The 27326-nt window shown below is 46.1% G+C and overlaps 1 protein-coding gene across 3 annotated transcripts in view; it reads left to right on the forward strand.

Moving 5' to 3' along the window:
• Positions 1-17475, forward strand: part of LOC140426960 (mitogen-activated protein kinase 9) — a 114150-nt gene extending 96675 nt beyond the window's left edge. For 2 of the 3 annotated variants that reach the window (XM_072512278.1, XM_072512277.1), the window contains exon 12: positions 11228-17475. In XM_072512278.1, the coding sequence (XP_072368379.1) occupies positions 11228-11370 (143 nt within the window). In that variant the 3' untranslated portion in view covers positions 11371-17475. Of the gene's footprint in view, positions 1-11222 lie in introns of all 3 variants that reach the window. The other variant, XM_072512280.1, reaches the window with a different exon arrangement.
• Positions 17476-27326: the final 9851 nt, after the last annotated feature.

A 27326-nucleotide genomic window follows, 5' to 3' on the forward strand; every position in this document is an offset into this window, starting at 1 on the left:
TCGGAGCACGGAGAGGATAACACAAGAACAAACAAGATTTTTAAAATTCAACCTTCCTTGTTCCTCCTGCAAATTAAAAAAAGAACAACTTTTTTAAAGGGGGAAAAAAAAAACCTTTTTATTAAAAAAAGAATCGTTTTTAAAGGAGAAAAAAAAAAACCTTGGTTTTTTATTTCTTTAGGGGGAACAAAAAAAAAAAAAAATTTCTTTTTCGCACCAAAACCCAGGCAAAAAAGAGGCACAGACAGAAATATGCCTGCAAATAATAAATTGGGACGGCGAGATGTAAGCAGGAACAGCAGCGAAGGTGAAGGAAAAAAGCAGGAGCTGTGGCCACGCAGGCAGACGACCCCACGGGGCGAGGCCCCCTCCCCTCCCCCCGGCACAGGGGAAGGAATGGAATAGTGTGCTGAAAACGGAAATAAACGCCATAAAGGAGGAGATAAAAACGGAGGTAAACGCCATGAGGGAGGCACTCAGGACGGAACTCCACACAATGATGAAGGAGATGCTGGCGGAGACAACAGAAAAAATGCAGCGAACCATCAACGGCCTGGAAAAGAAGGTGGAGGTGCAGGAGAAAACTATTCAGGATGTCGAGAGGGCCGCCTCGGACCAGAGCGACAGGATGGTAACTCAGGAAACCGAGGTGAAAAGGCTGGTAATGACCCAGGGGGGCCTAAGGGAAAGTGGAGGACCAGGAAAATAGGTCTAGGTGGCAGAATGTTAAAATAATGGATCTGCCAGAGGGGATGGAGGGCAGAGACCAACAGGCTACGTCACCCAAATGCTGGGCAAGCTACTGGGAAGGGTGAAGTTTCCAAACCCCCCAGAAATCGACAGGTCGCTCCGACCCAGGCCCAAAGCCGGGGAGCAGCCCAGAGCGATTATCGTGAAGCTGCACAGGTTCCAAGCCGGAACAAATCCTAAAGTGGGCCCGGCAGACGAAAGCGAGCCCGTGGGATGGGAAGACCATAAGGGTGTACCAGGACATTGGGGCGGACCTGGCCAAAAGAAGGGCTGAATTCAACAGGGCCAAATCAACACTCTACAAAAGTAATGTGAAATTTGGGATGCTATTCCCGGTCAAACTCTGGGTAACATTTGAGGGGAAGGAGCTGTTTTTTAACACCCCAGCAGCAGCGGAGTTCGCTAGAGCGAACAAACTGGGGGAGGGACAGCCACGACGGCCATCATGAAAGCGACGGGGATGGGAAAGAAAGGAAGAATCGGAACAAAGAGCAGCGGGCAGACCGCAAACAGAGACAATAGGATCACGAACTGTACACACGTGTTTGGTGCACTGTGCAGGACTCGTTCCCGGGCTCGTTCCACCTCTCAATGCAATGGGGGGGAGCGAAGCAAGATGAATGACGGTGAAAAAGGCAGACAGGAGGGCGAGACAAGGGCTAGAAAAAGGAAGGTAAAACAGGACCAGAGCAAGTGCTGGGAGGGGGGGGCCACCGTGCTGGTGAGGAGGGCTAACACGGGAGGGCAGGAAGAAAGGAGGACCGCGGCGCGCTTCTCAGGGGAGAGGGAGCGCCTGGCACAAAGAGAAGGGGGGGCAGGGCAGAAGGGGGGGAAGAACACAGGAGGGGGGACAGGAACAGGGACTAAGGGGGGGGGGGGGGGAGAGGAGTCGGGGGGGAGAGCGCAGAACAAAAGAAGCAAAGGGAAAGGTGCGGTCGATAAGCAGCACGAACACAGGCCTCGGCAGGCATGGAGCAGGGCGAGGAACCAAGATGGTGCCACAAACAGCCACTCGGGAGAACTTCAGGCCGAAGGGAGACCCTGGAGTGCAGGGGCACAGCCACGTGGCGTACACACAGCTGCCGGCTATGGTGGGTGCCCCCTGGACAAAAGGAAACTCTGGGGCCCGACCTCATGGTGAGAGCGGCGACCGCGGCCATTTTGTACGGCCCCCTAACGAAGGGAAACTCCGGAGGGCAGGGGCGCGTCTACCAGGTAAATATGGGTGACCCCGCAGGACCGGTGGGTCAAATACCCCCCCACCAGGATTGTTACTGGGGAGAGAACACCAGAGGTGGTCATCTGCCTGGACGCAGAAAAGGCCTTCGACAGAGTCGAATGGAAATACCTCCTCGAGGTACTGGAACGGTTTGGGCTAGGAGCGGGGTTCACCGCCTGGGTGAGGCTCCTGTACAACGCTCCCAAAACGAGCGTCCGAACTAACACCACCAGCTCTAAATACTGCCAGCTGCAGAGAGGAACAAGTCAGGGCTGCCCCCTGTCCCCACTCTTGTTCGCGCTAGCCATCGAACCGCTGGCAATAGCCCTGCGGGCCACGAAAAGCTGGAAGGGAATCCGGAGAGGAGACAGTGCACATAGTCTCACTCTATGCAGATGACCTGCTTCTCTATGTCTCGAAGCCACAGGAGGGACTGAAGGCAATACTGCAAATGCTGAAAGAGTTTGGAACCTTCTCGGGCTACAAACTTAACCTGGGCAAAAGCGAGGCATTCCCAGTGAATCCAAATGGGGGAGGGAGGGAGCTCGAGGGGCTCCTGTTCAAAACAGCCCAGAACAGATTCTGCTACCTGGGGATCCAGATAGCCAGAGACTGGGCACAGATCCACAAGTGGAACCTGACCAGCCTGGTGGAGAAAGAAAGAAAAGACCTTCACTGGTGGGGCTCACTCCCATTCTCCCTGGCGGGAAGAGTGCAGACGATCAAGATGAACGTAGTGCCAAGGTTCCTCTTCCTGTTTAGATCCATTCCGATCTTCATCCTGAAGGCCTTTTTCCAAAACGTAGACCGTCTAATCATGGTATTTGTGTGTGTGTTTGGGGGGGGGGAATCCCAAGAATCCCAAAACAGACACTGCAAAGAAGGAAAATCAAAGGGGGCTTGGCCTTACCAAACCTACAATACTACCACTGGGCAGCAACAGCAGAAAGAGTGAGGGGATGGGTACAAGAACCCGACACGGATTGGGTACAAATGGAGGAGGCATCCTGTAAAGGAACAACCCTCCGGGCCCTGGCTACAGCAGCACTCCCATCCTCCTCACCAAGATACACAACAAGCCCAGTGGTAGCGGCCACTCTGAGAACATGGACCCAGCTCAGACAACAATTTGGGATAACTAAAATGTCCTCCATGGCCCCCATATGCGGCAATCACAGATTCCCCCCAACCATGCTAGATACCACCTTCAAAAGATGGAGGCGGGACGGGGGCACATTGATGGTCGGGGACTTCTACGTAGGGCACAGACAGGCGACACTCGAACTGACGAGGAAGTGGAGGCTAGCAAAAGTACAGGAAATGAGACACCTCCAAATAAAACACTTCCTCCACAAAGAGACAGTGGGGTACCCTGGGGCCCCAGAAACCACACTATTAGAGGACCTGATAGGCACAAGCAACGAGAAGGGGGGTGCTATGTGGGAAAATATACGGACAGCTACTGGACAGAGCTCGGACTCAACTGGACGAGATCACAAAAATGGGAAGACGAATTGGGGACAGAGGTAGGATGGGGATTATGGAGCAAAGCACTGAGCAGGGTGAACTTCACCTCCTCCTGCGCAAGGGTAAGCCTAATGTAGCTCAAAGTGGTGCACAGAGCACACCTGACCAGAACCCGAATGAGCAGGTTCTTCCCGGAGGTGGAGGACAAATGTGAGCGGTGCCAGAGGGGTCCGGCCAACCACACCCACATGTTTTGGGCTTGCCCTAAGCTTGCTGGGTTCTGGACAGCCTTCTCCGAGGCAATGTCCAAGGTTGTGGGGGTGAGGGTGAAGCCATGCCCAATAGTGGCAAGCTTCGGGGTATCGGAGCAGCCAGAGTTACACATGGGGAAGGGGGCCAACACCCTTGCTTTCGCTTCCCTAATCGCACGCCGGAGAATCCTGCTCAACTGGTGATCGGAAGCACCACCCGGGGGGGGGGGGGGGGGGGGGGGGGTGGAGAGAGAGAGAGAGAGAGGTGGGGGGGGGGGGGGTGGGTGGAGAGAGAGAGAGAGGCGGAAGGTGGGGGGGAGAGGCGCAAGGTGGGGAAACCACGAGAGATGATTCCACTCTGTCCGGAAAAGAAAAGAAAAGCGAAGCCGGGGCGGGGGGGGGGGGCGGGCGGGAGAGGAACCATAGACCGATCCAGAGGGCAATGAAAGGCACGTAGGGTCAGTTAAACGAAGGACAAACTAAACCTCTATAATAAAGGAAATTAGCACGGGTGAGAAAAATGTGATGTGTATATATACAACTGTTTATAAAATAGAAATTCCAATAAAAATACTTTTTAAAAAAAAGTATTAAATACAAATTTTCAAATATGAACGTTTCTCACATTCGTCACAGGAGAGACTGAAAAATGTTCGTATTCAAAGGGACCTGTAGTTAAGCTGATACAGCAAGCAAATTAGAAGGGCAAATCAAATATTGACCTTTGTTACAAAAGAGACTGGAATAGAAGTGTTAAAGTCTCACTCCAATTATGTAAGGCTGATGGTCCAACTCTGCTTCACCAGCTTACCCTGAAGCTGTTTAACAGCTGTTGGACGATTAATTGACTTGAAATGGCCCATCCACTCCCATCAGGGAGAAGGTTTCACTTGAGACTTGCAGGCCAACCAAATGACTGGCAACTCTCTTGTCCTTGCAGTGTCACTGGTAGCGGCAGCCGCTGCTGGAACTGCAGGCCGTCCAAGAAGGGGACATGTAGCAATGGAGCTGAACTCTAAAACCTGGGTCGTGCTGGGCCAGGCTGGCATGGTCCCCAGTGAGGGAGTGGTTATGTCTGGGATTGTGACAATGGGGTGGAGGAGGGAGGGAAAGCCCAGCAGGGAGAATTATCTGGGAGGGTGACTCCAAAGGGCACCGTGGGCCAAGAAGGCCCCTGCATGCCTTGGTGGTACAAATTCCAGCAGCAGAGGGAAGAGGCCAATAGGGGCTCAGTTCGTCCACAGGCAAGCAGGCTGGCCATTACCTCCCCCACAGCCAGTAAAATTGTATTATGGCAGCGTGGGAAGGAGGCGGACACAGTGTCATTGCTGTGGTGTCCAATATTACAGCTGCCCCTGCCTGCCATCTCACCCTCGTATGGTTAGAACAAAGAACAAAGAAATGTACAGCACAGGAACAGGCCCTTCGGCCCTCCAAGCCCGTGCCGACCATGCTGCCCGACTAAACTACAATCTTCTACACTTGCTGGGTCCGTATCCTTCTATTCCCATCCTATTCATGTATTTGTCAAGATGTCCCTTAAATGACACTATCGTCCCTGCTTCCACCACCACCTCCGGTAGCGAGTTCCAGGCACCCACTACCCTCTGCGTAAAAAAACGCATGGGGCCATGGGGTCGTGGTGAATCGACACCTGGAGTAGTGTCTGCAGTTTTAGTCTCCTTTTCTAAGGGAGGACTTACTTGCCTTAGAAAGAATGCAGAAAAGTTTCACTCTGGAACAAGAGGATTATCCTATGAAGAACAATTGTGTAGATCTGGTTTATAGTCCCTAGAATCTCTGTAAAGAATGTGAGGTGATTAATGCGGTCTTACACAGGCAAAATCATTGCAAAGATCCTCCGCAACTGCCTTTTTTCAGTGGCTGAGAAACCCCTACCAACTCCATAATGACATACAAGCCATGATCCTCACCATGGAGCCACCATGAACCCTATCTCAATGAAACCTGGGGACAAACGAGGCTGCCATTGTCCCCATTCATTTCCTCACTGCAATAGTGCACCTCATCTCCAGTGAATTACCCATAGGCACAGAGACAATTGAGACAACAGATGGGGAAACCGTTCAACCTACGCTGCCTTCAATCCAAAACCACCCCTGCCTCTGTCATAGACCTTCAGCGCTCAAACTGAACTCCAGGTCATTGTTGACCCCTTTTCAAAAGCAAATGAGAACACTCAGAAAACAAAGGTCCTTCTCCAACCAGCTCCCATGGCACAACACCTCACCCTGTGCTGAGATCCTGGAAAACATGGACCATCTCAGTCTCTTGGGATCCTCTTCTCGACGAAGGCAAACAAAGACAACAGAATTCATCATTGCCTCCAATGTACCAGCTCAGCCTTCGACTAAGGAAAAATGTATTTGCGGACCAAGATCTCAATCCCGATATTGAGGTCATGGTTTACTGGACAGCAGTGATCTCTGTGATTCTATATGCTTTGGAGACTTGGGACAACTTACAGAATATGCCTCAAAGCAGTGAAGACGTACCACCAGCTGTACCTTGGCAAGATCTTCCAAATCTGTTGGCAAGGTTCGATTCCCGGCATGGGTCACTGTCTGCGGAGTCTGCACGTTCTCCCCGTAGCTTTCCTCCGGGTGCTCCGGTTTCCCCCCTCAGTCCAAAGATGTGTAGGTTAGGTTGATTGGCCATGGTAAATTGCCCTTGGTGTCCAAAAAAGGTTAGGTGGGGGTACAGGGATAGGGTAGAGGTATGGGCTTAAGTAGGTTGCTTTTTCCAAGGACCTGTGTAGACTCGATGGGCTAAACGGCCTCCTTCTGCACTGTAGATTCTATGATCCTCTATGAAGAAAGGTGGTCCAACAGCAGCATCCTCTCCCTAGCCACCTTACTCAGCATAAAGACACAAATCACTCCGAACTGGCTCTACTGGGTGGAACATGCCTGAAACCAGTGATGGAGAGAGACTGGTTAGACTGGCTTTGTTTTCCTTAGCAGAGAAGGCTGAGGGGGAACCTGATTGAGACGTACAAAATTGAGAGACAATGAGTAGATAAGAAACTTTTCACTTTATAAAAGGGCCCATTAGGTGCGAAGTAGGGGATTTGAGGAAACACCACAGAGGGTGGTGGGAATCTTGAACTCATTGCCTGAAAGGGTGGTAGAGACGTGAACCCTCACAATATTTAAGAAGCATTTAGATGCTCACTTCAAGCATCATAGCATACAAGGCTACTAACCAAATGCTGGAAAATGGGATTAGAATGGATAGGTGCTTTGTGGCCAGCACAGACTCGATGGGCCAAAAGACCTGTCTGTGCCTGAACATTCTATGACTATGGCGAGACCCTGTAGTAATTGCTCTATTTCGAACTCCGTCATGGCAGGAAACTCTCAGAAAAATGAAACACTTTAGGGATGTCCTCAAAACATCCCTGAAGAAATAAAACCTCCCCATTCACTCAAGGGAGTCCCTGGCTTGTGAATGATCAAAATAGGAAAGGTTCTTCTAGGAAGACCCTGAACACACCAAGATGCTTCATTGAGAACGTGCAGAGGCAAAAGAAGGAGCGCACAAATCTTCAAACAACTTTATAAATTTAGAGTACCCAATTCATTTTTTTCCAATTAAGGGGCAATTTAGCGTGGCCAATCCTGCACACCTTTGGGTTGTTGGAGCGAAACTCACGCAGGCCGGGGAGAATGTGCAAACTCCACACGGACAGTGATCCAGGGCCGGGATCGAACCTGGGACCTTGGCCCCGTGAGGCAGCAGTGCTAACTACTGTGCCACCGTGCTGCCCCCTACATAACTCTTCAAGCACAACTTGCCCTTCATGTGACAGAATTTGCAGATCGTGCATTGCATTTACCATCCATCTCAGAATTCATCAAACCAGAGTGCAATCAGGTCTTCCCTGATCCAAGGTACTTCATAAGCAACTGTATGAAGTTTTGGTCTCTTTACCTGAGGAGGGATATGCTTGCCTTAAGCAAAGATTCATTGGACTGATTTCTGGAATGAGAAGAACTTAAAACAATTGCAATCATCAAAGCAAGGGTGCCAGCAGACTATTGGAATCAAAGGCTGACCAATCCCCTGGTCCTGAAGGCCTGCATCCTAATGTCTTAAAGGAATTGGCTGCTCAGATAAGATGGCGCCGGAGCGTGGCTACTCTCTGCGAGCTCTCCCTAACAGATTCTCTTTTCACATATCTTACAATCATTCTAATCTTTTACCCTGTGTTGCCCTATTATGTATTTTCTTTTCTTTGCATGTACTTAATGATCTGTTGAGCTGCTCGCATAAAAGTACTTTTCACTGTACCTCGGTACACGTGACAATAAAAAAAAATCCAAATCCAAGATAGTAGATGCATTGGTTGTAATTTTTCAAAATTTCCTGGATTCTATAAGTGTCCCATCACATTGGAAAATAGGAAATGTAACTGTTCAAGAAAGGAAGAAGACAGAAAACAAAAAAACACAGACCAGTTAGCCTAACATCTGTCATAGGGAAAATGCTAGAATTTATTATGAAGGAGATTATGGTAGGGCACTTAGAAAATCGTAATATGAACAGACAGAGTCAGCATGGTTTTGTGATGTTGAATCTATTAGATGTCTGGCCTACATGTGACTCCAAATCCACAGCAAATGCCCTCTAAATGGGAGGACAGTCAGGGATGAACAATAAATGCTGGCCCAGTCAGCGACGCTCACTTCCTGTAAAAATGAGTTTAAAAAAAGTGTTTGTGGTGTGGTATGAGTAGAGGATTGGTTCGCGAACCAAGCTGAGAGGATCAATTCCGGGTTGGCATGCTGTAACTAATGAGGTGGCACGGGGATTAACTGATTCCAATCTATATCAATGCCTTCAATGAATGTATGGTTGCTAAATTTGCTGATGACAAAGACCGGTAGGAGATTAAGTTGTGAAAAGGACATATGGAACCTGCAAAAGAATATAGATAGGTTAAGTGAGTGGGCAAAAATTTGGCAGACTGAGTATAATGTGGGAAAATATGAACCGGTCCACTTTAGCAAAAAGAATAGAAAAACAGTTATTTAAATAGAGAGGTGCAGAACTCCTGAGGTGCAGAGGGAGGTGCAGAGGGATCTGGGTGTCCTGGTACAAGAATTTAAAAATGTTAATATGCAGGTACAAGCAAGTGATTAGGAAAGCAAATGGAATGTTATTTATTGCAAGGAAAATAGAATAGAAAATATGGAAGTTATGCTACAGTTATACAGGATGTTGGCGAAGCTACATATGGAGTACTCTGTACAAAGAAAGGATGTTATTAGAAGCAATTAAGAGAAGGTTCATTCAACTGATTCCTGCAACCATTAGAATTTGGAAGTATGAGAGGTGATCTTATTGAAACATTTAAGATCCTGAGAGGACTTGACAAGATGGATGCTGATTGACAAGATGAATGCTGAGAGGATGTTTCTCCTTATGGGAGAGACTAAAACTAGGGGACACCAGTTTCAAAATAAGGACCATTTAAAACGGAAATTAGATTATTTTTTTCTTGCGGATTATAAATCTGAAATTCTATTCCCCAGGGAGCTATGGCAGCTGAGTTGGATAAATTCTTGAGGTTACGTGGGATAGACTGAAAAATAGAGTTGAGGCCACAATCGGATCATCCATGATCTTATCAAATGGTGGAATAGGCTCGAGGGGTGGAATGGCCTATGAATGACTCCCTAATTTGTATGTTCATATGTCTGCTTATCCTAATGAAGAAAGTTTGTGTAGATGAAGCCTTTATTCCTTAGAATGTAAAAGAATGTGACCTCATTGAAACATACAAAATTGTTAAGGGACTTGATTCTGGGTTGATGTTTCCCATGACTGGGGAATATAGAACTAGAGGTTACAGTCTCAGAATAAAGGGTCAGCAATTTTGACGTTAGTTGAGGAGAAATTTCTTACATTGGGTTGTGAATCTTGGGAATTCTCCATCCTTTGGAGCTGTGGCTGGTCAATCGGTGAGTATATTTAAGACTAATATTGATGTACTAACTGATGTAGAGTGTGCAGGAAGGTGGCGCTGAGTAGCTGATCAAACATATCTAGTTGAATGGTGGAACAGGCTCATTGGGCTGAATGGCCTACTTTTATTTCTTCTGTCTCAGATAACAGAATCATAATGCAATCCATGCATTTAAATAATATTTCACAGATTAGTTTTACCGTTAATGACTTATTTTATCAGCCTCCTGACTCCAAACGTGAGCATTATCAGAAAGTAGCTACTGCTGCTATTTTCAACCTGAGTTGCTTTTAAACTAAGGAAGCCACAGAAAGAAGATATATCTATTGCAAGTACTACAAACACAATGCCTGTCCTTTACTCGGTTGTTTATGATTGCCTGGCTTATGTTACTAATGACAGCCTAGGGAAATTTGAAAAGGGAAGTTATAATGGAATGTGTATTTGTGCATACTGCTCCCAGCTCCAAATTCAGGTGGGTGCAACTTGGAAATATAAAAATCATGTGTGAGCAAAATTAACAGCATACATTATGAAGATAGGCTTTGCAGATTTGTTTTCTTGTTCTCGTAGTCTCTCTCGTTTTTGTTGAAGATTCCTGAAGTACATTCCAAAAATCTGTAAGAGAGAAACAACTGACAGCACTTTTTAGTTTCTAAAAGTAATTTCTTGGCATGTTCATATTACCGTGAAGGTAAGGTTGCAGCATTGTGGAGTTCATCTGTATCTCCCTCATTCCTTCTTTCTCATTCTTTTGACCTATCGATGATTTTGCTCATCATCAGTCTTTGTAATCTTTTTCTGGATTTTATTTCTTTACATTTTTGTTGTAGCAGATGATTGAGTGGGGGGGGGGGGGAGGAGAAACAAATTCCTGCAACTAAATATATGTACATTTTACAAACTATTAACCTCTGTTTGCCCCTGCCTACTCCCATCATACTTTTACCCTTGCTCCCTCTCATACCCTCTGTATGTCTTCTTCCTGTGTGCCATCAGCCTCTTATTTCTTGCCTGGTGTGAAGAAACGTTTCACTTTTGCTGTGTTTGCCCCATTCCCTAGCATCACAGTACATAGTATCTATTGGATGAAGGAACATATTGTAATAGGAAACACCAAGACTATGTTGGATTTATTTCAGGAAATAGATTTTTGAAATGTATGAGAGTACAGCACGGTAGCACAAGTGGATAGCACTGTGGCTTCACAGCGCCAGGGTCCCAGGTTCAATTCCCCGCTGGGTCATTGTCTGTGCGGAGTCTGCACGTTCTCCCCGTGTCTACGTAGGTTTCCTCCGGGTGCTCCGGTTTCCTCCCACAGTCCAAAGACATGCAGGTTAGGTGGATTGGCCATGATAAATTAGCCTGAGTGTCGAAAAAGGTTAGGAGGGGTTATTGGGTTACGGGGATAGGGTGGAAGTGAGGGCTTCAGTGGATTGGTGCAGACTCGATGGGCCGAATGGCCTCCTGCACTGTATGTTCTATGTTCTACAGTCAACATCTGCCATTTTCTCAGATTGTATCACCATTTTTGTTTACTTAGAACAGATGCAGCAGTGAATAGCAACAACAGCCCCTCTCAGTCTTCCTCCATCAATGACATTTCATCCATGTCAACAGAGCAGACCTTGGCCTCCGATACTGACAGCAGCCTGGATGCTTCAACAGGACCACTTGATGGTTGCAGGTGATCAGCCTCCTGACTCCAAACATGAGCATTATCAGAAAGTAGCTACTGCTGCTATTTTCAACCTGAGTTGCTTTTAAACTAAGGAAACCACAGAAAGAAGATATATCTATTGCATGTACTACAAACACAATGCCTGTCCTTTACTCGGTTGTTTATGATTGCCTGGCTTATGTTACTAATGACAGCCTAGGAAAATTTGAAAAGGGAATTTATAATGGAATGTGTATTTGTGCATACTGCTCCCAGCTCCAAATTCAGGTGGGTGCAACTTGGAAATATAAAAATCATGTGTGAGCAAAATTAACAGCATATATTATGAAGATAGGCTTTGCAGATTTGTTTTCTTGTCCTCGTAGTCTCTCTCGTTTTTGTTGAAGATTCCTGAAGTACATTCCAAAAATCTGTAAGAGAGAAACAACTGACAGCACTTTTTAGTTTCTAAAAGTAATTTCTTGGCATGTTCATACTACCGTGAAGTAGGTTGCAGCATTGTGGATTTCAAATTGTATCTTAAATAGAGAATTTAATTATTCATTGTTATCTTCTACGATATACTATTATGGTCTCCAATAACTTCTAAAATAACAGTTGATAGTTGCAAGTAGGAAAAGTTTTTATTTGTATGAGGTTTTGAGTAACTTTTTAAAGATCTGGATTAGCAGCAGGATGGTCCATGATGAGTTTTCTTTGTAAATTACTGTTTTTCAGGATGATTGATTAAGGATGAGCACTAGAATGATTTTACGATCATAAAAGTAGCAGCAGGTCTTTTATCCCAGCGAATGTACTCCGCCATTCAATAAGATAATGCTGATCTGATTGTGGCCTTAATGACTCTTTTCTTGCCTGTCCTCCTAATCCTTGACTCCCCTGTCAATCAAAAATCTGTCCAACTTGGCCGATAATATATTCAATGACTCAACCTCCACCGCCACCTGTGGGAAGAAATTCCAAAGACTTGTGATCCTCTGAGAAGAAATTCTTCCTTCATTTGCAGCCCCCTTATGTTTGAACAGTGCCCACTAGTTCCAGATTCTCTTGTGAGAGACAACACCCTTTTAGCATCTATCCTTTCATACTCCCTTAGAATCTTATATGCATCAAAAAGATCGCCTCTCACCTACAGTTTGCCATTTGAAAGGCATTGTTTCTTTAGTTGACCAATAAATAGAATTAATAGAAAAGAGAACAAAGGGGAAAAGTTTTTTGAAGTTGTTTGGATTTGGTGATTGTACTAAGTTTGAAGAATGATTTCAGGATGCTAGGGTCAACGGTATAGTCATTTTGGAATTGTTGTGCCCAAGTTTTAAAGTCTGCTATCTGGGCCAGCTTTCTGACATTTTGCATAACTTTGTGATTCATAAATAAACCGATCTTGATGCTGTTTAATGTGCCTTGTGAAGGTTTGGATGTTTGCAGTGTAAGCTAATGTTTTCCCCCAGAACGTGACGTATAGAATGCCTTCACTGCATACCCACTAGAAGAAAGCAACAACTGTTTAATCCAGAATGAAATGTAATTAAATCCATTGTCTCAATCTTGTGTGGCAATGATAGACCAGTATGATAATGGAAAATAGACCTCGCTTGGGAGTTACACGATGCTAGTCGAATCAGATTGTAAGTTGAAGCAAAAATATCATAGTTATAATATGATGGGGAAGATATTTGTTTGCTAGCTGCCGAAAAGTGATAAGTGCATGCTTGATAAACTTGCCTGTGATATTACTTTATGTTGTGCACAAAGGAACTCCTTCCCTAATTGTTTTGTTGCAATACAGATATTTACCTTTTTTTAAAGCAAGTGCATGGAGTACAAGAAACATAGGTCCAAGAAAAGGCCTACTTTTTGTAGCCTGTTTCAATAAAAGCCTCATTCTTTTACAGCCTATAACTGCAGCGCATGGAAGGGTGAGATTAATAGCTTTTTACTGAAGAATGTATTGTTTGTTGTGAGGGCAGTTTTAAGGTTTCAACAGTTCTTGCTATAAACTGCTTTTTCCAATTGGAAAATAAAATTTTAACTCTCGCCCACAAATGTAGACAAAGTCTGCACAAGGTTTGTAAAAACTTGAAATGAAATTAATCATAATCAAAGGAATGACTGTTTTGAGGAATAGTATTTGAGTAATGCAATATACTATTTAAGCAATCAAAACTCATGATTCGGAAATTCATGATTAGACTTGAGGGTGGGGGAGGGGCTGGTGGAGAATCTGGGTTGTATTGGAACCTCCTGCCCTGTAATGGTGCACCAGCCCCTGTTAAATTTTCTGGGGTTGGGCTATTTAACGTGCTTTGGACTGGAGATTGTGCCATTTCAAGTACCTGCTCAATTGAAGGGATAGGAATTTCAAGATGCATTGTCAGTATCTTAAATTTCAAAAATCTCTGCAGTTTTGCCTTTAGACACTTTCGGCATTGGAATCAAATGCAGTCCACAAACAAGCCTAGATTTGAATGTAAATATCTCCCCCACACCTGAGTACTAGCATTGCTAGATGCCAAGGGCATGTCGGTAAACGTGATGCTGCTAAGGCCCTAACTAAGAAATTATTACATTTTTTGATTATCGATATGGAAGAATATGTCATGCCTGCCCAGTTATGGGTAGGCGCATTGAGTTTGCCCTCTAAAATGTGGGGAAATTCCCAGTTGCTCCAGAAAGTGTTTGAACTGTGCCAGATCCAAGCTTCCCCTCCTACTTGGAGAAATTCTGAATTTATACAAAAATATTCAACTCCACAAAATATTCTAACCCTGCTAGATTCAGGCTTCCCATACCCTGTTCATTGTGCGACAAAATTTTGCCAGGCCCATGTACTTAAAAATCTTTTGAAATGAAAACATAGACCCCGAAACTGACCCCGTGCTACATGCTTCATTAGACCTTTCTGCCATGAACAACCATTACACTAACTATAAGACCATAAGACATAGGAGCGGAAGTAAGGCCATTCGGCCCATCGAGTCCACTCCACCATTCAATCATGGCTGATTTCAACTCCATTTACCCGCTCTCTCTCCATAGCCCTTAATTCCTCGAGAAATCAAGAATTTAACAACTTGTGTCTTAAAGACACTCAACGTCCCGGCCTCCATCGCCCTCTGTGGCAATGAATTCCACAGACCCACCACTCTCTGGCTGAAGAAATTTCTCCTCATCTCTGTTCTAAAGTGACTCCCTTTTATTCTAAGGCTGTGCCCCTGGGTCGTAGTCTCCCCTGCTGATGGAAACAACTTCCCTACGTCCACCCTATCTAAGCCATTCATTATCTTGTAAGTTTCTATTAGATCTCCCCTCAACCTCCTAAACTCCAATGAATATAGTCCCAGGATCCCTATAAAATATAGAATTCATAACTAAAAAACATTTAAAGATTGTTTGCTGTTTTTTAGATTTTCCACACTGTGTATTTTCATCCTTTGTTCAGAAAACATATAATATAGAACTGAAATTAGTGCATATTCTAAAGATAATGTTGGAGAAACTGAAATAGCTGTAAAATCCAAGTACTAAGGTTTTCAGTTATGAGTGATATATAATTACAACGGATTTTCTTCAGATGTAATTAATTTAAGATCTCACGTAGCTGCGATACTATAATTAAGCTTTGTGTAATGCACAATCCTCAATTTGTTTGAATTAAAGGTCGAACAGTAGATTCATTCACTAAATATCAAACCATATTAACGGAGCTTTCATTATCGAGCTTTTTCATAAATCAATTTGCAAATGAATTTCAACATTTGATAAAGTTACAATTGGTATTTCAAAGTTCTGGCTTTGCTGTAAAAACAATTAACTTGAACAACGATTTATAATCTATTCCTGAAAATACTGATATGTTTCACATTGTTTCTGCAAACCTGATTTAATTTATGTATTATCTTTGATAAGGAAAAAGTTGTATTACTGTTTACAACAAAACTTTATCCAGAAATAATTATATAGAGCAACTCCTTCAGTTACTATAATTTGGTTTGTGCCTATCTCTACAAATTTGCTGGCATAAAATTACACACATTTCACTTGGATTTCGGCAATAAAGCAAATGTTTTACCTTCACTTCCTGTGGTAAATTGTCCTTTTTGTGGAGAGAATATAATTTTGCAATTGCACCCACTGAGTAATATTTTATAATCTAGATTTAAATAAAATTTACAGCTCAAACAGGCCATTCCTCCCAACCAGACCTTGCCATGTTTGTGCTCCGCTCTAGCCTTGCTCCAACTCGCTGTGGCAAAATGAGAACAAATTTTTGGTAATATTGTACTAAAATAGAAATAACACTTCTTTGCAGCATGCCTTTTGTTATCAAAATATTTCACATTGGTTCAGTTCTTTACTTTTGGAGTAGTGACAGTTATGTAGACCAATAAAGATGATGACCTATTTTTAAGTGAGCTACATGTAACTTCTATTACTCGTAGCTCCCCTCAGTTGGCTACAGATAAAAGCGCAGTAGTGATAAGTGATCTTTCAGCTGAAATTCTGGTGGAATTAGGTGGAGTATTTTTAAAATATCTGGAGTTTGTGTTTTGCATCTGCTAGCTTCCTAGTCTGTGTATCAAATATCCAGTCCCAAATAAACCTCCAACCAGAAACAGAAATGCTGAAAATTACACAGCATCTGTGGAGTGAAGTAACAAGTTAACATTTAATGTGAAGCATTTGCATCATAGATATTGCTTGACTTCCATGATTATGCCTGATGTGTTATCTTGCGACTTCTCTCCCTAAAAACCGAACCCCACATGATATCATGTGCCGAATTGTGTTATGGGTGCTGTGGTATGGGCCAACTGTTCCAGGTCACAGTTGTGAAATAACAGTAGCGTCAAGACCTGACATTTTGTGAAGTTTCTATCCATTAATGCTCTCTATCATTTCTGTTGAGCAAACATAATATTGACTGAAAATATTGAGTGTTTACAGCATTTTCTGATTTTTGCAGTATTTTGTTTTATTTCCCCCCCCCCGCCCCAAAAAAAACCTTTATCACATTTGTCCCATTTTTGCATTTGTATAATATCTGTGGAATTGAGTAAAGCTCACTGCTCACCTGGAAAGATTAAAGAGCTTTACAGTCCAGTTTCTACTTTTCAACATTCACTTCAATTGGATCTTTGAAAAGCAGACTGGCTCAGAGGCATTGCTGTGATATATTGGAAACGGTTGCATCTTTAAGCCCCTGGCAGTCATATTCAAGATATAATCATTTGGTGCCTAAATCTTATCCGAGATTGCACCAACTGCACACTAAGGTGGTTTGCACTGAAGTTGTTCTATTAAAAAAAAATCCCTCAATTGTTTGGGATGATTGTTTTAAAGGAGTGAAAAGAACGAATTGTGAAGCTGTTAAATGTTTGTAGCTACTTTAGGTGTATATGTATATGTTTGGTCACTGTGTGCATCAGGACTTTACGCTAAGCTAGAGCAGAATTTCCAGTTCAAATCTGTATTAATGTTTTGTCACTTTCAGACCTAGTGTTACATAATTTCCATGTTCCAAATTGTATTGTGGATTCCATTGTACTGCTATTCTGTTCCATGTCACAATTGTCAAATAATGTAGTGTCAAAACCTGATATTTGTGAAGTCTTTTTCCGTTAATGCTCTGAATCATTTCCATTGAGTAAACGTAATGTTGACTGAAAGGGCTGCTGTTAAAGTACCAGTATCCTGAAGCTGTTCATGTTACAAGTCCTTTTAGAGTAGTTACTTGAAAATGTACTTGCAACCTAACCAGCTATTGTTCCATCATCTGCCTGTTACATGGTGTTTGTGCAATAAGAGATCTTGTATATAAAGATTGTTGCCAATTCACAATCATGCTGGATTTTTATTTGATCTCAATTTGACATTAGATGGTGCTTTTTTGTACTGACAACAGTCCTGCTTTTTGTTTTTTTTAAACAGATTTTTATAGATTACATTGTTTTTAAGGGAACTATTTTGATCAGCTAACGTCAACTGCTCCAGGATATAGAATGGATTCAGATAAATCTGAAGGTTTTCAAAATGCAATTTTATCTAAGAACCTCATTACAGAGGATAAATATGTGAATGCAAATAAAGCTGTGGTCTTCAAAAACTTCTAAAAGTCTCTGAATTTTGGTTTTCTTCAATATTAAACGTTTTCTAATAAATAGACTGATTTTAAAGGCGAGTATGATTAATTTAAATTTACATCATATTATATTCACATGGAAAATATCTTGGGCATTTCTGTGAAATATCAATCCACATTCCAGATACTAAACAGGATGTTCAGTTTCCCTTTTAAGATCATGAAATAAAACCACTCCTGTTCAAATCTTGATGTCATTTCAGATTTGTTTTAAACCACAACATTTTTAATGGCAAAAGAAAAACTTCATTATACAACCATTTGGCTCATTGCACTGTTCATAAAATTAAATCTATTTAATACTCAAGTTTTTTTAAAAAACTAGAAAATCTCCAAATATGACTTTTGAGAGTGCCTGCAAGGTGTAAGTGTCCACTGGATTTAGCCAGAAGGTTAAGATCTATATGTCCTGTGCCGTTTTCAATTTTGTCCTAAATATCTGACACTCTGGAGTCTAGCACAGAGCAGGTCAGCATAGAATTTTGTGCTGGTTGTCCTGCACAATTTTGTGCTTATGCCACTGCAGGGCTACCTGTCTGCAGCCAGCCTACTGTGTCCAAATAAGTCTGTTTAAAGGCCTGTTGAGGCCTATTGTCTGAGGCTGACTGAAATTTTCCAGTTGGCCTTCATATACGCAGGGGGATCTATGAACAATGCAGCTGCAAGGCGGTGGCCTGTGGCAGAGCTGAGGGAGGGGCTGAAGCTCCAAACAGGTGACTTTGAAGTGTTTCCCACCTGTTTAGCTTCAGCCACAGGCTGCCCTTGAAGGGTTCCTTCTGTGCAATCTTGGCCTAGCTGCTGAGTCTGTTTTATTTTAAACTTTAAAATGTTTGAAAGAGGGTACCTTGAAATGGCAGCGCCCACTCACTGAACTTGAGGGCCTGCTTTCTGGCCACTGATTACCAATTTGGGGAAAATCAGGCAGGTAACTGTTTGCCACACGGTGCATGCTTCTGACTCTCATCGGGCCCTAATCTTTGAGTCTTGGAAGTGCCAATGGGAAAAATCCTACCCATAGAACAAACAGTGCAGAAGGAGGCCATTCGGCCCATCGAGTCTGCTTTTAACATACCTGTGTAAAATTGGTGGATGCCAATTTAATGGATGTAAATGAAAGTTCTACATTGTTGCAGTACCTCCAAAGCTCGAACATTCCATTCCTCAGTTCTGCAAAAGGGTGACAGATAATGGGCAAGAACAGTCAAATGGGCATCATGCAAACATGAAATAAGAACAGAAGTAGACCAATCAGCCTACTGTGCCATTCAATAAGATCCTGACTGATCTGTTTGTTCTGAGTTCCAGATTCTCATCCACTCTTGATAACCTTAGATTTTTGGGAATCTATGACCTCCAACTTAAAAATTCAAAACCCCCTCATCCAACTTCTGAGGTAGATGTGAGATCCATTTTGGTAGCAAAAACAGGAAGGCAGTTGATCATCTGAATGGCCATAAATTAGGAGAGGGGGATGTGTAATGAAACTGCGTGTCCTCTTACACAAGTCACTGAAGGTAAGTGTTCAGGTGCAGCAGGCAATAAAGAAGTCAAATGGTATATTGGCCTTCATAGCGAGAGGATGTGCGTACAGGGGCAAGGATGTCTTGTTGCAATTATACAGGTTCTTGGTAAGGCCACATTTGGAATATTGTGTGCAGTTTTGGTCTCCTTATCTGAGGAAGGATGTTCTTGCTGTAGAGGTAGTCCAACAAAGGTCTACCAGACTAATTCATGGGATGGCAGAACTGACGTATGAGGAGAGAGGTTGGTTGGGATTGTATTCGCTGGAGTTCCAAAGACTATGGGGGAAATCTCATAGAAATCTATAAAACTCCAACACTAGACTAGATGCGAGAAGGATGTTCCCGATTAATGGGGTGTCCGGAACCAGAGGTCACAGTCAGGGTACTGGATGGACCATTTAGGACTGATGAGAAATTTCTTCACCCAGAGAGTGGTCGGCCTGTGGAATTTACGACCACACAGCAATTGGGGCCAAAACATTGTGTTTTCAAGAAGCAGACATGGCACTTAGAGCGAAGGGGATAAAGCTTATGGGGGAAGGTGGGGCAAAGGAGATGAATGATATGTGGGGGGGGGGGGGGGGGAAGGCGCACAAAGGAAATAAAGGATATGGAGGGAAGGCGAGGCTGAGGAGATAAAGGAGGTGGGGTGAAGAAGATAAAGGATGTGGGGTGAAGAAGATAAAGGATATGGGGGAAGGTGGGGTGAGGGAGATAAAGGTTATGGGGGGAATGTGGGGCAAAGGAGATAAAGGATATGGGGGAAGGCGGGGTGAAGGAGATGAATATGAAATAAAAATCGCTTATTGTCACAAGTAGGCTTCAAATGAAGTTACTGTGAAAAGCCCCTAGTCGCCACATTCCGGCGCCTGTTCGGGGAGGCTGGTACGGGAATTGAACCGTACTGCTGGCCTGCCTTGGTCTGCTTTCAAAGCCAGCGATTTAGCCCTGTGCTAAACAAGCCCATGAGGGGGAAGGTGGGATCAGGCTATTGAGTTGGATGGTCAGCCATGATAATGAATGGTGGAGCTTGAAGGGCTTAATGGGTTCCTCCTATTTTCTATGTCTATGTTGCACAACTCAAGAAATGTTTCTCCTCATCCCTGTCCTAAAAGGGTGACCCCTAATTTTAAAGTAGCGCCCCCTAGCTCTGGACTTGCTCTCAAGAGAAAACATCCTTTCCACGTGCACTTTGTAGAGACAGTTCAGAATTTAATAAGTCACCCCTCATTCTTCTAAGCTCCAATGCAAACAAGCCCAGCTTCTCCAACCTTTCCTCACAAGACAGCCTGCTCATTCCAGATATTGATCTAGTAAACCTCTGAACTGCCTCCAATGCATTTACATCTTTCCTTAAATAAGGAGACCAAAACTGCCCAAAGTGTTTGAGATGTGGTTTCACCAATGCCCAGTATAACTGAAGCACAACATCCTTATTTTTACATTCGATTTCTCTCACAATAAAGTATAGCATTCCATTAGCCTTATTACTTGCTGTACCTGCATACTAATTTTGTGACTCACATTCATTTTCAGTGTTGCTTAAAGGGTTGATCTGCTGTTCTACGGTAGATCACTGGGCTGTTAATTTTATTTGTTCGTGTCCTGCTTTTGCTATTATTCTTTGAGCTGATAGCCAACTTTCCAAACAGTTAGCCGACTGAGTCTGCGGTGGAATTTTGAACTGGGGTTCTGTATTTGCTTGATGGGTTTGGTGCCATAGTGACTGGAACAGGAGGAGGAAGACCCGAGAGATAAAACAAAAATGACAGGAGATCTTGCTGTAGCAGAATGTACAGACCAAAAGCTTCATATCTGCAGTTTAGTGAGGAGCAGTGTTTTAAAAGCTGGCACGGATATATGTTGGGCTTCAGCATGAACTCCAGCTCAATTAATCATTGTCTATGGCTTTGAAATTTTATGCCTAAGGTCACTTCAGACATTAGCCAATCAGCTGTGTAAGCCTGCGACAAACAGGTGCGTGATATACTCTTTTCCAGAGCCAATAACTTCATCCTCATTTAAGAAACTCCAAAGCAGGAAGATGCAGGCTTGCAGGCTGTGCCGGAATGGCAGGCCTCCCCACTGCTCCACTACAGATGCTATGTACAACAGTAGGAATGGCTTCCACTCATTGAACCTAAACTGGTGTGAGAGGACAGGCAACACATCGTACATGTCTATATCAAATATTCCGATGACTGCCTCTTCATGATGAACCAATTTTTGATTTATCCTCTTTCGTTCAGCAGATGACCAGAAGCTGGAGACTTGGGGGGGGGGGGGGGGGGGGGGAATAGAGTTTTGCCGTGCAAGCAACAGGCATTGCTTAGGTTCCTTTCAGGAGTAATGAGCAGAGATGAGATATCAAAACCATGCCTCTGCCAAAGCCCTGAAAACATTGGTTGCCTGAAAAGGCGAGAGTTGTCCAATACCGTTTCCAGAGAAACTCCCAGAGTACCAATGTTTGCTGCATGCAGAGAGGCTAATGCAGCAAGCCCAATGTGGAGAAGGAGAATGAAGAACATGGCACCAGACAAAGAACAAAACCTATCCTATCCAACTAGCTACAAGTTCTGGACTTGGCTCATCAAAAGTGCTCCAGTTAACTACTTTCTGTTCCTCCTCACCAGCAGTGTCCTCCGACTTCAGTTCCTGTCCTTCCACTGTCTTAGGGCTGCACTAATCTCATGGACCTTTCAGTCAAATCAAATTGCTTGGTCAATAAATGCTCATCAAACATGTCACACCAAAAGTTATGAATGATTATTAATGCAGCCTGTGCCTGCTGGCAAGATTCAGAGGACTCCAGTTAAAGTCTGCTGAATGGGGCATTCAACAGGGTATTTCTCTGCACCTGCAGTGCCAAGAATGACCCCGCTATTCAATGGCGCTTTGCCATTTTTCTTGGCCTCGGCGAAGAGCTCCCAGTCGAGACCACTGTATACTCCAGATGTGGTTTCAAATTGGCCCTGTACATTTGCAGTAAAGCACCCTTACTGCTGTACTCAGATCCTCCTATGATGAAAGCCAAAATGCAATTTGCCTTCCTAACCTCTTGCTATACCTGCATGCTTGCTTTGAATAGCTGGTGTACAAGGACACCCAGACTCCATTGTACATCAACACTTCCTGATCTATCACCATTTAAATTGCATTCTGCCATTCTGTTTTTCCTCCCAAAGTGAACTTCAGACATCCATATTATACTGCGTCTGCTATGTATTTGCCCACTTAGCAGGAATATTTATTCAGCATGTGGATGATTTTCTGTGGGGAGCTTCGGTGGAATTTAAACAATGGGTGATCGATAAAATCCAGAACAAATTCAAGGTTGGAAGTCAAGCTTCAGGAGCTTTTAAATTCTTAAGTTTAAACATTAAGAAAAACAAGTCAGGAGTGACTTTGGACGAACAATCCTATCTAGAAAATGTTAGTTGCATCCCAGTAAATCCGGTTTGATTTTGATGAAAAGAGCAAGTGTCCAAGAACGAAACCGAGCAATTGAAAAGTTTAATTGGCAATTGAGCTGGTTATGTACTCCGACTAGACCTGGTGCCAGTTATGACATGTTGGAGCTGAGTGCCATGATGAAGTAGAGGACGTTCTAAGAGCAAACAAAATATTGAAGAAACGAGGACTTCCGGTTGCGGCGATGCGGAGCTAAGCCGCACATTTCGGCACAAACGGACTTTTGGGCTCTCCGGAGGAGCCCCAATGGAACTTTTTTGATCTAATCCCGTGTGGGAAGGTGAAGTAAGGTCCCCCTTCCGTCGTGTATGGAGGGGACTGGAAGTGGAGGGACAAAAAAAAGAGGCTTTGGAGCAGCGGCAGAAACGAGGGGGAGAAAACAAGATGGCGGAGATCGAGCAGCATGGGGGCCGGACCAGCAGGAGTTTCTCAGGCGCTGCGTGGAGGAGCTTAAAAAGGAGGTGCTGGCGCCAATGCTGTTGCCGATCGAGGGGCTGAAGGCAACCCAGAAGGCCCAGGCGATAGAGCTCCGAGAGATGAAGGAAAAAACTAATGAGAACGAGGACGAGATCTTGGGCCTGGCGGTGAAGATGGAGGCGCACGAGGCGCTGCACAAGCGGTGGGCCGAGAGATTCGAAGTCCTGGAGAACAGGTCGCGGAGGAAGAATCTCCGGATTCTGGGTCTCCCCGAAGGAGTGGAGGGGGCTGATGCTGGGGCGTATGTGAGCACGATGCTCCATTCGCCGATGGGTGCGGAGGCCTCTCCGAGCCCCCTGGAGCTAGAAGGGGCTCACCGGGTCCTGGCGAGGAGACCCAAGGCTGGTGAGCCGCCAAGGGCGATAGTGGCGAGGTTCCATCGTTTCGTGGACAGAGAGAGTGTCCTGAGATGGGCCAAGAAGGAGCGGAGCAGTAGATGGGAGAATGCGGTGATCCGAGTCTACCAGGAATGGAGCGCGGAGGTGGCAAAGAGGAGAGCTGGCTTCAATCGGGCCAAGGCGGTGCTGCATGAAAAAAGGGTGAGATTCGGAATGCTGCAGCCAGCGCGACTGTGGGTGACGTACCAGGACCGACACCACTATTTCGAAACACCAGAAGAGGCTTGGACCTTTATCCAAACGGAAAAATTGGACTCGATCTGAGGGGCTGTGGTAGTGGGGGAGATGTTGACTGTATACAGGGTTGTAAATATGGGTAAAGAATCTTTTACGGGTGGGATGATGGATGGGGATGGGGGAAGAGTTTTTGAAGGGGGGACAGTGAGGAAGGTGGGCGTTGGTGCTGGAGGGAGGTGAGACACGGGGATGGGGGAATTAGGATAAGGCCGCAAGAGGAGCTGCGCCACGGGGCGGGGCTGGCTTAGGAAAGCACGGGCTTTTTCCCACGCTTGGGAGGGGGGGATGGAGGAGCGCAAGGTGGAGGAGGGATTTCCACACCGGGGGGAGGGTCAACGGGAAGGCGGGGGAAGCCGGGGTCAGCAGGAGTCCGCTGACTTACGGAAGTATTATGGGGGGAGCAAAAGAGCTAGATTTGGATCTAGCGGGGGAGGGGGGGTGGGGAGGGGGGAACAATAGGGTTGCTGCTGCAATGGCCGAGGGGGAACTGAAAATGGAAGAGGTGGTCGGGGCGGGGGTTCTCCGTCTGGGGGACTGGAGGGTGCGGGAGATGCGGGCACGGGACTGACCTAAAATAGGAGATGGCTAGTCGGCGGGGGCAGGGGTGGGTAGCCCCCCAATCCGGCTGATCACGTGGAATGTGAGAGGCCTAAATGGGCCGGTTAAGAGGGCCCGAGTGTTCGTGCACTTAAAGGGACTGAAGGCAGACGTGGTCATGCTTCAGGAGACACATCTGAAGGTGGCAGATCAGGTCAGGTTAAGAAAGGGATGGGTAGGACAGGTGTTCCATTCTGGGCTGGATTCGAAGAATAGAGGGGTGGCAATACTGGTGGGGAAGCGGGTGTCGTTTGAGGCCAAGAACATAGTGGTGGACAACGGAGGCCGATACGTGATGGTGAGTGGTAGGTTGCAGGGGATGGGGGTGGTATTGGTAAATGTATACGCCCCGAATTGGGATGACGTTGGATTCATGTAACGTATGTTGGGGCGTATTCCGGACTTGGAGGTAGGAAGTTTGATAATGGGTGGGGACTTCAACACGGTGTTGGACCCAGCGCTGGATCGCTCCAGATCCAGGACCGGAAAGAGGCCGGCTGCGGCCAAGGTGCTCAGGGGGTTTATGGACCAGATTGGGGGAGTAGATCCGTGGAGATTTGCCAGGCCTTTGGCCAGAGAAGTCTCTTTTTTCTCCCATGTACACAAGGCCTACTCCCGGATAGATTTTTTTGTTCTGGGCAGGGCATTGATCTCGAAAGTGGAGGGGATGGAGTATTCGGCCATAGCCATTTCAGACCACGCCCCGCACTGGGTAGAATTAGAGCTGGGGGAGGAGAGGGACCAACGCCCGCTGTGGCGGTTGGATGTGGGACTGTTGGCAGACGAGGAAGTGTGCGGGAGGGTGCGGGGGTGCATCGAACGGTATCTGGAGGCCAACGACAACGGGGAGGTGCAGGTGGGAGTAGTATGGGAGGCGCTGAAGGCGGTGGTTAGGGGAGAGTTAATCTCCATCAGGGCTCATAGGGAGAAGAGAGGGCAGGGAAAGGGAGAGGTTAGTGGGGGAGATTTTAAGAGTGGACAGGAGGTATGCAGAGGCCCCTGATGAGGGACTACTCAGGGAGAGGCGAAGTCTCCAGACGGCGTTCGACCTGTTGACCACAGGGAAGGCAGAGGCACAGTGGAGGAAGGCACAGGGGGCGATGTATGAATATGGGGAGAAGGCGAGCCGGGTGCTGGCACATCAGCTCCGTAAGAGGATGGCAGAGAGGGAAATAGGTGGAGTCAAGGATGGAAGGGGAACTACGGTGCGGAGTGCGGTGAAAGTGAATGAGGCATTCAAGGCCTACGAGGAGCTGTATAGGTCCCAGCCCCCAGGGGGAAAAGAGGGGATGCGACGATTCTTGGACCAACTGAGGTTCCCGAGGGTGGAGGAGCAGGAGGTGGATGGTTTGGGGGCGCCAATTGGGGTGGAGGAGCTGGTGAAAGGACTGGGGAGCATGCAGGCGGGGAAGGACCCGGGACCAGATGGGTTCCCGGTGGAGTTCTATAGAAAGTATGTAGACCTGTTAGTCCCGTTGCTGGTAAGGACTTTCAATGAGGCAAGGGAGGAGGGGACCCTGCCCCCGACAATGTCGGAGGCGACGATCTCTTTGATCCTGAAGCGGGATAAGGACCCACTGCAATGCAGGTCGTATAGGCCGATCTCGCTGCTCAACGTAGATGCTAAGTTGCTGGCAAAGGTGTTAGCTACGAGGATTGAGGACTGTGTCCCGGGGGTGATTCACGAGGACCAGACGGGATTTGTAAAGGGCAGGCAGCTAAATACCAATGTGCGGAGGCTACTGAATGTGATTATGATGACATCGGTGGAGGGAGAGGCGGAGATAGTGGCAGCTATGGACGCGGAGAAGGCCTTTGACCGAGTAGAGTGGGAGTATCTCTGGGATGTGTTGAGGAAGTTTGGGTTCGGGGGAGGGTTTATTAGTTGGGTTAAGCTCCTGTATAGAGCCCCGGTGGCGAGTGTGGTCACGAACCGGCGGAGGTCGGAGTATTTCCGGCTGTACCGAGGGACGAGGCAGGGGTGCCCCCGGTCCGCCCTGCTGTTTGCATTAGCAATTGAACCTTTGGCCATGGCGTTAAGGGAGTCGGGGAAATGGAGGGGGGTGGTCCGAGGGGCAGAGGAGCATCGAGTGTCGCTGTACACAGACGACCTGTTGCTGTATGTGGCGGATCCACTGGAGGGGATGGTTGAGGTCAGGCAGATCCTAAGGGAGTTTGGGGACTTCTCGGGCTATAAGCTCAATGTGGGAAAGAGTGAGCTCTTTGTGGTGCATCCGGGGGATCAGGGAAGAGGGATAGACGACCTACCGTTGAGGAGGGCGGAAAGGAGCTTTCGATACTTGGGGATCCAGGTAGCTAGGAGCTGGGGGGCACTGCACAAACTTAATTTGGCGTGGCTGGTGGAACAGATGGAGGAGGACTTTAAAAGGTGGGACATGTTGTCACTCTCGCGAGCGGACAGGGTACAGTCGATTAAAATGGTGGTCCTCCCGAGGTTTCTTTTTGTATTCCAATGCCTCCCAATTGTGATTACCAAGGCCTTTTTTAAGAGGGTAAGCAGGAGCATTATGGGATTTGTGTGGGCGAGCAAGACCCCGAGGGTAAGGAGGGGGTTCCTGGAGTGTAGTAGAGATAGAGGAGGGTTGTCGTTGCCAAATCTGGGTGGCTACTACTGGGCAGCCAACGTGGCGATGATCCGTAAGTGGGTGATGGAGGGAGAGGGGGCGGCATGGAAGAGGTTGGAGATGGCGTCCTGCAAAGGAACGAGCCAGGGGGCGCTGGTGACGGCATCGCTGGCACTCTCGCCGACAAGGTACACCACGAGTCCGGTGGTGGTGGCAACGCTGAAGATCTGGGGGCAGTGGAGACGACATAGGGGCGCGATGGGAGCCTCGGTGTGGTCCCCGATCAGAGATAACCATCGGTTTGTCCCAGGAAGGATGGTCGGGGGGTTTCAGAGCTGGTATTGGGCAGGGATTAGAAGAATGGGGGACCTGTTCATCGATGGGACGTTTGCGAGCTTAGGGGCGCTGGAGGAGAAATTTGGACTACCCCAGGGAAATGCCTTCAGGTACATGCAAGTGAGCGCGTTTGTGAGGCGGCAGGTGAGGGAATTCCCGCTGCTCCCGGCACAGGGGATTCAAGACAGGGTGATTTCGGG

This window comes from Scyliorhinus torazame, chromosome 7 (assembly GCF_047496885.1).
Source record: "Scyliorhinus torazame isolate Kashiwa2021f chromosome 7, sScyTor2.1, whole genome shotgun sequence".
Lineage (NCBI taxonomy): Eukaryota > Metazoa > Chordata > Chondrichthyes > Carcharhiniformes > Scyliorhinidae > Scyliorhinus > Scyliorhinus torazame.